At 40.2% G+C, this 12,815-nt stretch overlaps 1 protein-coding gene across 1 annotated transcript; it reads left to right on the top strand.

The window, feature by feature from the left end:
- The first annotated feature begins 6,260 nt into the window (after window positions 1-6,260).
- On the top strand, window positions 6,261-7,094 carry LOC149144011 (ribonuclease 1-like). Its single transcript, XM_089449438.1, has 3 exons — window positions 6,261-6,422; window positions 6,494-6,689; window positions 6,782-7,094. The coding sequence occupies exons 1-3, from the start codon at window positions 6,261-6,263 to the stop codon at window positions 7,075-7,077; spliced, it is 654 nt and encodes a 217-aa protein (XP_089305564.1). The 3' UTR covers window positions 7,078-7,094.
- Window positions 7,095-12,815: the final 5,721 nt, after the last annotated feature.

Below are 12,815 nucleotides of genomic sequence, written 5' to 3'. Positions count from 1 at the left end.
TCTGGAGTGAACTCTTGGTTTCATCCAAGTCCTTTAGCACTTTGGTCTTCCATTTCCACGGAGGGACATATGCAGGCCGTTTTGTCACAGAGTGTGTAGGTTGAATATCTTCGTCCATGCCTTCATCCTCTTCCTCTGCGATGATAAGGGCCTGCAAATCTTCTTCTTCCTCATCTGTTTCTATCGTGATAGCTTTCCCTTTCTCTTCCATCGATAGTTTATTGCATAGTAGGTTACTCGGGGACACGTGTATGGGGGCCATTGCTTGCTTATCCTTCTTGGGCCTTGGTGTACGCGATGATTTGGGGATTTTTTCCACAACCCCAGTGCCTTTTGGAACATCTTCCATAGTTAGGTCATGCGCAGCGTTGCGCAGCCTCGCTGGTAGTTACCTCTTCTATTCCCAAACCATCCTTAGTTGTTGTCATTGTATCTGGACTGTAATCTGGCACTCGCAAATTTAGGGGCTCAATCAACGCTCGGTTCACAATGCTCAAGGCTCTACTCAATCCTTAATTCTCAAATGACCAAGTGTTGTTTGTTGGGTAGCGCTTTGTGTTTTATAGCATCTTTTAAATTCAAATTCGACCGTTCACCCCAATTATTGTCCATTAATGCTTTCTTGGCGGCAACTTTTCCCAAATATTTCCCATAAATCGCATCTTAAATGCCTTTCACCTGCTCCATTTGGCCTCACGTCGAGCATCCCATCGTAAATAGTGACTTCAATGGTCACTTTCTAGCCAACTCGTGCAACAACGCAAACCCTCGTGCATAGTCACGGACCTTGTGACTCTCTACTTCTGTGTGCATCCCCAATATCATGCAGCTCCTAGGCAGAATAGTTTATAGTCTCGTGCTCCCTTCCAACTGCCTGGAGTGCTAAGACTATCCTTCCTGCGGCTAGTCAGGTTGTCACACCACCCATGTGGGGCTCCATCTCGTCCTTCACCATGGTTCGTAGAGAATCCATACCTTCTATTGTTGTGGTTGGCATCACGCACTTCATCACTTGCAATGCGCTACCCTGGTCACTACGCTTGGCGATATGCAGTCCAAGCCAAGGCATCGGACTAACCAATTCACGACGATAGTTCTCAAACTTTTTAGTATGATCATACACACCTTGGCTTACAATCCTAGGTTTTTCGATGAGAAACGCTTCCTTTATCTCATCCTCCAGCTTCTTGACCTCTGCGACCATCAAAGCGCTTTTCTTCCTTAATAATACCCTTTATTTTTCAAGTTCACAGAGTATAAAGTTTCCGCATCGGATTTCTTCCTTAAGTCCATTGTATTTTGTTTCTTACGGCTGTGTGATTCCTTCTTTCCGGGCTTTGTGAACTGTCGTATCTATGGGTGCTGCTATCCATGGACTAGGCCTTGCATGCTCCATAGGGATTACAGCCTCTGCTTCATACTTCAGCTTCGGAAGTGCTCACGCAGTCAGGGTTTTGCACATGGTCCTATAAGCCCATAGAACCGTTGGTACATGCAGGTCCGAGTCAATGCATCTCACATGGTGGACCGTGTTCAGTACTTCACACACTTTGTCAAAGGCTTCCACGTGGATAATCTTTGGCACACTTGGTCTTATCATACTTCATCATTCGCGCCCTCATCGTGCCCGCTCCTACTTGTTGGTCCTATTTCCTATCGCAAGGATGGTGTGCATTCGTGCAGGTTGCGTACCATACCCCTGTACCCATATGGAGAGGTGGGCACGTAGGTTGTTTCGTCTGTCATACCTGGCTTTCATCCGCATATAAGGCTTCCCAAATTGTAGGCGCATCATTCTTCTACATTCTCGCTATTCCCCCCGATTCCGCTGGTGCATACCCCACCATCTTATGGGCATAGCGTGAGGTGCCCATTTCGGAGCGTCAAAACGTTGTTGTTCCAGTACTTCTCTTTCAAATTTGTTCAGGAAATCATCTACCGTGGTCAATTCATCATACATAGGTAGATCTCTTGCCTCTGTTGCTACACAACGTAGTGACCTTGTCATCATGTTGCAGTTGAGTGTGGTTACCTCGTGTAACTGGTTCTGCCATCTTTCTATCTACTTGTCTGAATCTGAGGTGTAGGAGCTTTCACACTCCCACGAAATCCTGCCATCTGCCGTTGGATTTACCCAATCCTACTCCCGAGCGGTTATCTTGTAGATACAGTCTAGATCCTCATCCTTGTCGCAGTCGTGCATCGGCTCCTTGTAGCGCGATCCCTCCACACGGTCTAGGGGTACCACTACGCACAGTGACTTTTTCTCAAAAATAATCTTGCGCTTCTTTCGATTTATCACTCCATTCATATCAGTGGCCCAATCTATTCCCAGTAGTGTAGGATAGGGATTGTTGTCATCAACAATCTCTATCACTTCAAAATCTGCAAGTGCACTCGCACCTTCAATATCTACCATTATTCCCTGCAATCTTCCCATTGGTAGGATCTTTTGCTGGTTCACCATTCACAATTGAATAGGATACCATTGCAACATGGGCTTGCCCATGCGCTCCCATCTCTTCTTTGGAAAAACGTTTGCGTCTGATCCTAGATCCAAAATCACTTGATCCATTTCATATTCCCTGATTTGCACAGTCAATCTCATCTCCCTTCTTGTTCACATTGTGTGCTTTCCGAGCTTCCAGACTATGGGCGGTTCTTCGGGTCTCGCACATCTAGTGATGAGTTCTTGCAGCCCCTTCACCACTTTGCTGTCGCACAACAGCTTCATGCATGTCTCCAGAAAGGTAGTGATTATTGATGGGTCCATCCCTGATTCTAGTTTGTCTTTACTATTTGAAGTGGAGGCCTCTGTGAAGCTCTTCTTAGCTTCCATGAACGTCTCCTTCATGTGCTCCAAATCGAATTCTGGTTCCTTTGTTGGAGCCTTGCGAACCCAAGCACTCTCTTCGGGCTGCTTGCCCTTGTCATCTCCTATCACGATACCGCTTCGGAGCATGATGTTTACATTCGGGTCCTCCTCGCGTGGCTCAGACCTCATCATTTTCATGTTCTGAGTCGGGGGAGGTTGGAATGTTCCTTTATCGTGCAACCTCGCTATCAGTGTGAGGCAATCCTCCATCTCATGATCAAACTAGGTACAATATAAACATGATGCTCTCGTCGGATTTGTGCAATTTCGGGCATAATGCCCTAGCCCTCCACAATTGTAACAAATCAACTATTCACAACCCCTTCCTGGCCCCATTCCACCTCGACATCGTCCATGCCCCTAAAATCCAATGCGCGCCATCCCTGCATTTTGATTGAGGGCTTGCATTTCGGTCTGAACCCTATAGGTAGGAGTCTAATCCATCATTAGTTCATAACTTCTACAGGTACGCTCATCATGGCCTATTGACCTACAAAAATTACAGAACAATTGTTGGGATGCCTGCGTATACTTCTGCAATATATGGAAGTTATCCGTAGCATGCTTCCCTCCTATTTGACAAATTGTGCACCATAATGCACGCACCACTCTCGGTCTCGCTTGTGCCTCTGGTCTCAACGGCATTAGCCCTCCTCCCACTAGGTAGTTCATGAAGACTGGACAGTGGTCCTTGTCATGTCCCTGACCTTTGCACTTTATGCACCATACCTCCTCGCTTGCTTCTAGACAAGCTATCTTGTCTTGTTTTAGGCTCTGCATCTCAAGACACAATTTTTTCAACTATGCGTGGATCTGTTGGACTCCTAAATTAGGATCTTGTATCAGGGTCTCATGCAGTCTCATTGCGATCTCCAAAGTCTCGGCCTGAGTTGACATCTTCTATTGTGACGATGCATTCCTTAGATGTGGTGTTAGTGACACTACAAACCATGCGCAGTGTTTCCCATCCGTCAAGGTCATGTTGGCTTCATGAATCATACACTTCAGTCTCTGATCCAGCTCCCAGGGGGTCTCGCCTGGAAGCATTACGATTTCCTTAAATCCAATAATCGAATGTGTCTCTAATTTTGGCCTACTAAATTCCCTATTTAGCAAAACTTTGATATCTGTGATCCCTGCATTTGGATTGTCATTGGAATGCTTATTGTACCACGTCAGTGCACAATCTTGTAAGGTGTTGACCAGTGTTACCTTCTTCATATTATCACCTGTGACTCCTTGTGCTTCCCATATAGCCTTTACTATGAACCAAAATTGATCCAGATCTTCATTCCCTACTCCTTTGAATATCGGCAACTTTATTGCACTCACCATATTGAACTATGGTGGTGGTGGAGGTGGTGTGGGCGAAGATGGGGGTGAAGATGGTGAAATTGGTGGTGGTGTAGGTGGGGGTGGTATGCGTGGAATTCACTGCCTTATCAGACTGATCGCACTTCTCGGTGAAACTTTCGCGAGCTCTTCCTCGCTTTCTCGCGGAGGTGAAATCAAGGGACTAGTCTCTAATTCTTTGCTACCTTTGTTTCTGTAGATCCTCCCACTTCGTGTAGCCCCAAACATCAATTTATTCGCATAACCCGCTTTTCACACAGTAGCATTTTAATCCAAGTGTTCAAGGATTTAATGTACTTACCTTGTGGTCCTTTCAGGAAGCGTCATTTCGCCTCACTGTAGTTGACTGACGTATCTACCGTAAACTCGATGATAAAACCTCCTATAATTGATCGAGCCAATGGTCCATGGCACGCACGGTCTTATCTCTTGATGCTTCTAATCTGCGCACCAACTCTGGAGTTCATACAATAGGTTTGTCGAGCCTACAACTTCCGTGACTGTTTGCTAGCTTTGCGATCCACTCGTACAACTCAGAGGGGAAGGATGAAAAGAAAATTTCATGGATTTCCATATATAAGTAGCACTCTAACCATTGTTCCTTCGATATTCGTAGATTCCTATTTTCTTGCACCGCGAACTCATGAATCTTTCTTTCCAACCACCCTTCAATTTATTCCTTTGTCGGATTCCAATGACACGACATCAGACAACTCTTATGTAGATCTCGGTCCCAGCAATGAAACCATTTGTTGGCTTATTGGGGCTTGACCCAGGTTCAGAGGTCATTTAGCCAAACAAATATCAGTACTACTGGCCCTTTTGGCAACAGTCCACAGAGCACGGGTTGAGGTCTCACCCGAAGTAGTATGGGAGGGTCTAGAACTAGGTTTCCACACCCTGGAGATGTTTGATGAATTCAAGAAGTATGTGTTTCAACCCTGCGGGCACGTCGCTATGTGCACTTTTCATACCTCGTAGCCTGAGATGCTGCCTTCGCGCAACCCTACTCGGGGGCTGAACGCTGTTATTACCCAATTCCTTACTAGTATTCTAATGTTATTTGATTATTTTAGCCTACTTGTGTGCTTTAAGTTATAAAAAACCATTCATACAAGTGCGCATCATAAATAAACAATATATTTGTAATTTACATCAAACATGCATTAATCCAAGAATAGATACATGAATTGTTAACAAAACTTTTCTTTATTAATCTCTTCTTTGTTTACAAACTTGAGTCTACCTTGCGCACTTAGCTGCAAGGGTCCGCACACTCAGCTGCAGACTACTAGGCCTCTGTGCACTCAGCTATAGAGCCTTCTACTACTCTACGACCCAAGACACACTTAGTCACTTTGAATCTATCTTCTCTTCTCGCTTCCTTATTCGCTATTTCTTACACTTAGAGCCTCACTCTATTTATACAATCCCATGGTCTGTGGACCATGGGTAGGCCAAAATTACATTACAACACTAGGGCGGACAACCCTGTGACTCTATCATACATTTCGCGCTTTGCGCCCGTAATTTGCAGAGTCTTCACAACAATATCGGGTCAAAACTTGGGCTTTAAGCCCCAAAACGTGCCTTAGGTGGATTGCATGCCCAACAGTCAATCAAAATTTTCATGTAGAGAGTGGATATCGTACCACTTAATGTCTTCTCATTCCTTTTGATTCTAACAAGCAAGGGGGAATTTCTCCGATCATCATAGAACACCCTCTAAGTAATGAGGTTATTGTTGAAGAATCTAAGGAAATTTGACATTAATGATTTTTACACCATAAGCCGTTCCCTCTGAAATGAACTCCCTTTATTGTCTATCTGTCACTCTTAAATACCGTTAGATTATATGTTAGACGATTGAGAAAATTTGAACCGTTCGATCACAAAAGGAAGAGGAAGCAAAAAATATTTTCAACGGTTGATTAGTGCGGTCGATTTCTGGCATAGCCAGGGTTCATGTCACAGGGTTCTGCTTCAATATTCTTTCTCGTAGTGTATGTTAATGGAAATCAATTGCTTGTAAATGCAGTGGCCTGGTTCATACTGTGATACTCGTAGAGGATGTTGTTACCCTCGCAAAGGAAAGCCTGCTTCCGACTTTTCCATTCATGGTCTCTGGCCCAATTACAGCGACGGGAAATGGCCACAGTTCTGTGATTCTTCCAAAGAATTCGACTATTCAAAGGTGTTGCTCACTCTATACTTTTGACTTATATGATCATGGCCGGATTTTATGTATTGTGAGAGAATTTACAGATTTCAGATCTGAAGGAAGAGCTGAACAAATATTGGGATTCTTTAAGTTGTCCTAGCAGTGATGGACACAAATTCTGGGGGCACGAATGGGAGAAGCATGGCACTTGCTCTCTCAATCTTGATGAGCATTCATACTTTGAGTCGGCTCTTTCCTTGAGAGAAAATATGGACATTCTCGGGGCGCTTAAAGAAGCAGGTGATCAGATACCAGGAGACCGCTGCCAAATTAATTCTTTCATACAAAATCAGTATTTAGATTTGTAATAGTAATTGGTAGTTTGTTTGCAGGTATTAAACCTGACGGAAGAGAATACAGTTTGAGGAATATCAAAGAAGCCATTAGAGAAAGCACTGGACAACTGCCAAGAATCAAATGCAACAGAAGCGAGGAGGGAGAACATCAACTATATCAGTTGTATGTATGTGTTGATAAATGGGACGCTTTCACTGTTATCGAATGCCCCTTTTACCCACACAACAATTGCCCTTCCATGCTTGTATTTCCTCCTTTCTGGGACAACGATCACAAGATCCAAGAAGCTTTCACAAGCGAAAACAATACTAATGGAACAGAGGATCATTAGCTCTCCACAGTGAGCATTTCTTTCATCTGTCAAATTTTTTGAGCTAAAGTGGTTTTTTTTTTTTTTTTTTTCCAACCTTCTGCTCAGACCTTTCTTGTCTTGAGCATTTAAGAAAAATATAAATTCAATATGCAGGGATTATGTTTAAAAAATTGTAGGTTTAAATGTAATTGTTTAGTGTTCAATAACTAAATATTTGTCCATGAACAGCTCACGGTAGAGATTGGAAAATTGGGTAGGTTTCGAGTGGTTTCAGTAAAATTCTGCTCCCCGGTTTCGATTCCTGGTCTGAGTTTGATAGAGGTTTCATAGTTAAGGTTTCTTGTACATATTGGCCTTCTTTTCTGGATTATAGTTTTGTTTTGTTGGGCGTAAACATGAGTGCGTTGAAAGAGGGGACCAACATCTCCTCCTTCAAAAACATTGTTGCAAGCTCCCTTTCAAGTTCAATCAGATATGATAAACCAAGAGTTTCATCCCCTGTTTTTGGGGTGCAATGGCAAACCAGTTTGCTTTAGGATTCCTAAAGCTCCTCAAAACCCTACTTTTATACTTCCACCCAAATGTCTAGAGGATCATCGTAGACGAATGAAAGCCTTGCTTTCATTGACCTTGCTTTCATTTGTAAATTGATTGGCAGTTGGCCTACAGAGAAAGAACTAAAATACCACAGCCTGTGTATTGGTCAATGTTCATTGTTGCCACTTTAGCAGCCATTGTAGCCAGTCAAGCATTGATTACAGCGACATTCTCAATCATAAAACAGTCCATGGCTCTTAGCTGCTTTCCTTGAGCTTATTTTCCACCAAAGGGATGAAAAATGTTTCCTTATTTCATATCATAATGTACTGATATTCAGTATATAATTAAAATTCTAAGCATTTACCATGTTTTAAATATGCATTCATTTTTAAATTTATGGTAGAAAGCACTGGACAACTGCTAAGAATCGAATGCAACAGAAGCCAGAAGGGAGAGAATCAACTATATCAGGTGTATGTATGTGTTGATAAACGGGACGCTTTCACTATTATCGAATGCCCCTTTTACACGCACAGCAATTGCCCTTCCATGCTTGTATTCCCTCCTTTATGAGACAACGATCACAAGATACAAGAAGCTTTGAAAAGCAAAAGCAATACTAATGGAACAGAGGATCATTAGCTCTCCACAGTGAGCATTTCTTTCATCTGTCAATTTTTTAGGGACAAGGGTTTGTTAAGTCAGGTCAGCCCCTTGATTCCTCAAAGCTGTCATTGAGAAGAATTGAACAAAGAAGCGGTCCATCGCACTGATTATGGAAACAGAGTCCAGGAGGTGTCTAGGCCATGGCAGGGTATGACATGGTTGTTTTGACAGCCTATTTGTTGTTTCAGCCTTCCAATTTGAGCTATTTTCTGAAGTGATCAGAGACAGGCCAAGTAAGGTTAGGGTTTTATTTTGTGTGTTTTCTCACTGCTCAAAAATTTACAAAACAATTCAATATTTTATACATTTAGACGATAATGCACTGCTTTAGAACTTGCTTCAAGGAATTGTAGAAAATTGTGTTTGTATTGGTCATAGTTTATGTATAGTTAAATTCTAGACTCGAATTCTGAAAGGATTTCGCAGAGAAACCAGATTATTTTGATCTTGTTTAAAGAAGTTTTTTATTTTTTCAATTTTTTCCTTCCAATACTTTTTAAATCACTCAAGGCTAAAGTGGTTTTTGATTTTTTTTTTAATTTTTCCAACCTTCTGCTTAGACCTTTCTTGCCTTGAGCATTTAAGAAAAATATAAATTCAATATGCAGGGATTATGTTTAAAAAATTGTAGGTTTAAATGTAATTGGTTAGTGTTCAATAACTAAAGATTTGTCCACGAACATCTCATGGTAGAGATTGGAGAATTGGGTAGGTTTCGAGTGGTTTCAGTAAAAATTTTCTCCCTGGTTTCGATTCCTGGTCTGAGTTTGATAGAGGTTTCATAGTTAAGGTTTCTTGTACATATTGGCCTTCTTTTCTGGATTATAGTTTTGTTTTGTTGGGCGCAAACATGAGTGCGTTGAAAGAGGGGACCAACATCTCCTCCTTCAAAAACATTGTTGCAAGTTCCCTTTCAAGTTCTATAAGATATGATAAACCAAGAGTTTCATCCCCTGTTTTTGGGGAGCAATGGCAAACTAGTTTGCTTTAGGATTCCTAAAGCTCCTCAAAACCCTACTTTTATACTTCCACCAAGATGTCTGGAGGATCATTGTAGACGAATGAAAGCCTTGCTTTCATTTTTAAATTGATTGGCAGTTGGTCTACAGAGAAAGAACTAAAATACCACAGCCTGTGTGTTGGTCAATGTTCATTGTTGCCACTTTAGCAGCCATTGTATCCAGTCAAGCATTGATTACAACAACATTCTCAATCATAAAACAGTCCATGGCTCTTAGCTGCTTCCCTCAAGCTTATTTTCCACCACAGGGATGAAAAATGTTGCCTTATTTCATATCATAATGTACTGATATTCAGTGTATAATGAAAATTCTAAGCATTTACCATGTTTTAAATATGCATTCATTTTTAAATTTATGGTAGATTATCTATGTTTTTATTTAGCAGACATGTTGCTCATCAATCTAGGGTGGAGACTAATGAGCATGTATGACCTTTGAGTCTATATAGACCATACGTATGAATCATGATTTGAAATCTTGGCATTGTAGAAGAAGAATACCAAAGTTCTGTGATTTTTAGGTTATCATTAGATAGGTAAAAGATGGACAAGATCTCACAATGTGTTTTTAAATTACGTTTTGGAAGAGGTAAGAGTTTTGAGAGCATTTTTAATTTACTTCAGTTTTGATAGTGGATATGTGAGTTGGGCTATATGGAGTTAATTAGAGCTATTTAATTGTGCTCATTGTTTGGTGAATTTGAGATTCAAAGTTTGTCTACCAAATGTTTTACAGCAAATTGACAACATTGGCTAGCTTGGTGATTGAATCTGCATCAGCTCTTGAAACGTCACCACTTATGGATTACCAGCGGAGAATAATAACATATATATGGTTAGATATTTTATTTTTATTACTTATATTATTACTGGTCTTGATGGTGTTGTTTTGGTTGTGGCGAAGTTTAAGAAGAATTGATCATGCTCCTTTGGAAGTGCCAGCCTTTGATGCTCAATTGTGATGTAAAATATAGGAAGATAGAAACCTTTGCATTGTTGTATTGATAATATGTTGTTTTTATTGACTTTTGGGACTTGGGAAAACTTGTTTCCTTCACTGGTGAGAATATTAGAAGGATAATCTATGACAAATAGTGCACGGGACATCGTTTACACAAAATATTTTGCTTATAATACCCTTAACTCTATTTTTTTCTATCTCTGAAGGCATTTATCTATCATCTGTATTGAATAAGGTACCACAGGGAGGTTGGTGTCCATTCCTAATTGCAGCAATTTTTCTGACCATAATGTTCTCTTGGAACTATGGAAGGCAGAAAAGTATAAATATTTAGCACGGAGAAAACTCAGCATAGAAGGTTTGAATGGATTGCTTGCCAGGGTGAATTCACGTGTACTGAGAATTTGTTTCTTCTGCAGTGACCTTATTTCGGCTTACCACCGATTATTGAGAACTATGTAAAGAATGTGGGGTCTCTGCAAGAAGTTCTTGTCATTGTCACCATAAGAAGGGTTTCGGTCAAGACAGTGCTTTTGTCAGAGAGATTTATGGTTGGAAAACTAGAGCCGAAGGGTGTATATAAATGCATAGCCCAATATGAGTACCAGTTTATGTTCCCACCAACACACAATGTTGCATCTCCATAACTCTAGAATAGAAACTTGACAATATTCCCACCAACACACAATGTTGCATCTCCATCACTCTAGAATAGAAACTTGACATCTGGAATTGCAGAAAAATCATATCAATTGGAAGGCCTAGCTGCAAAGCATTTCTGGGGTGTGTAAAGCAATTTCAACAAAAAACGTCTAGTAGTGGGAAACATTCTAGGGTACTTGATGTGGTACTAGCTTAAAATTATAATTAAATTAAATGAAAACTTTATTCTGAAATAATATAAAATTAGTATAAACCTGACTTACAGTGATATTCAGTATATAATGAAAATTCTAAGCATTTACCATGTTTTAAATATGCATTCATTTTTAAATTTATGGTAGATTATCTATGTTTTTATTTAGCAGACATGTTGCTCATCAATCTAGGGTGGAGACTAATGAGCATGTAGAAACTTTGATTCTATATAGACCATATGTATGAATCATGATTTGAAATCTTGGCATTGTAGAATAAGAATACCAAAGTTCTGTGATTTTTAGGTTATCATTAGATAGGTAAAAGATGGACAAGATGTCACAATGTGTTTTTAAATTACGTTTTGGAAGAGGTAAAAGTTTTGAGAGTGTTTTTAATTTACTTCAGTTTTGATAGTGGATATGTGAGCTGGGCTATATGGAGTTAATTAGAGCTATTTAATTGTGCTCATTGTTTGGTGAATTTGAGATTCAAAGTTTGTCTACCAAATGTTTTACAACAAATTGACAACATTGGCTAGCTTGCTGCTTGAATCTGCATCAGCTCTTGAAACGTCACCACTTATGGATTACCAGCGGAGAATAATAGCATATATATGGTTAGATATTTTATTTTTCTTACTTATATTGTTACTGGTCTTGATGGTGTTGTTTTGGTTGTGGCGAATTTTAAGAAGAATTGATCACGCTCCTTTGGAAGTGCCAGCCTTTGATGCTCAATTGTGATGTAAAATATAGGAAGATAGAAACCTTTGCATTGTTGTATTGATAATATGTTGTTTTTATTGACTTTTGTGACTTGGGAAAACTTTTTTCCCTCACTGGTGAGAATATTAGAAGGATAATCTATGACAAATAGTGCACGGGACATCATTTACACAAATTTTTTTGCTTATAATACCCTTAACTCTATTTTTTGCTATCTCTGAAGGCGTTTATCTATCATTTGTATTGAATAAGGTACCACAGGGAGGTTGGTGTCCCTTCCTAATTGCAACAATTTCTCTGACCATAATGTTCTCTTGGAACTATGGAAGGCAGAAAAGTATAAATTTTTAGCACAGAAAAAACTCGGCATAGAAGGTTTGAATGGATTGCTTGCCAGGGTGAATTCACGTGTACCGGGAATTTGTTTCTTCTACAGTGACCTTATTTCCATCTTACCACTGATTATTGAGAATTATGTAAAGAATGTGGGGTCTCTGCATGAAGTTCTTGTCATTGTCACCATAAGAAGGGTTCCAGTCAAGACAGTGCTTTTGTCAGAGAGATTTATGGTTGGAAAACTAGAGCCAAAGGGTCTATATAAATGCATAGCCCATTATGAGTACCAATCTATGTTCCCACCAACATGCAATGCTGCATCTCCATCACTCTAGAATAGAAACTTGACATCTGGAATTGCAGAAAAATCATATCAATTGGAAGGCCTAGTTGCAAAGCATTTCTAGGGTGTGTAAAGCAATTTCAACAAAAAACTTCTAGCAGTGGGAAACATTCTATGGTACTTGATGTTGTACTAGCTTAAAATTATAATTAAATTAAATAAAAACTTTATTCCGAAATAATATAAAATTAGTATAAACCTGACTTACAGTGATGGGGGCTTACATAAACAATGTCGTGCTGTTCCAAAGTTGGGATTCCTCAATGTTTGACATTAATCAACATGCCATTTGTTCCCTTCCAT

The sequence above is a fragment of the Pinus tabuliformis genome, chromosome X (genome assembly GCF_031772625.1).
Source record: "Pinus tabuliformis cultivar Carrire ecotype Pingquan chromosome X, CPIR1, whole genome shotgun sequence".
Taxonomy (NCBI): domain Eukaryota; kingdom Viridiplantae; phylum Streptophyta; class Pinopsida; order Pinales; family Pinaceae; genus Pinus; species Pinus tabuliformis.
The sequence above is the reverse complement of the archived record's forward strand: the minus strand, read 5'-3'. Positions and strand labels throughout refer to the sequence as shown.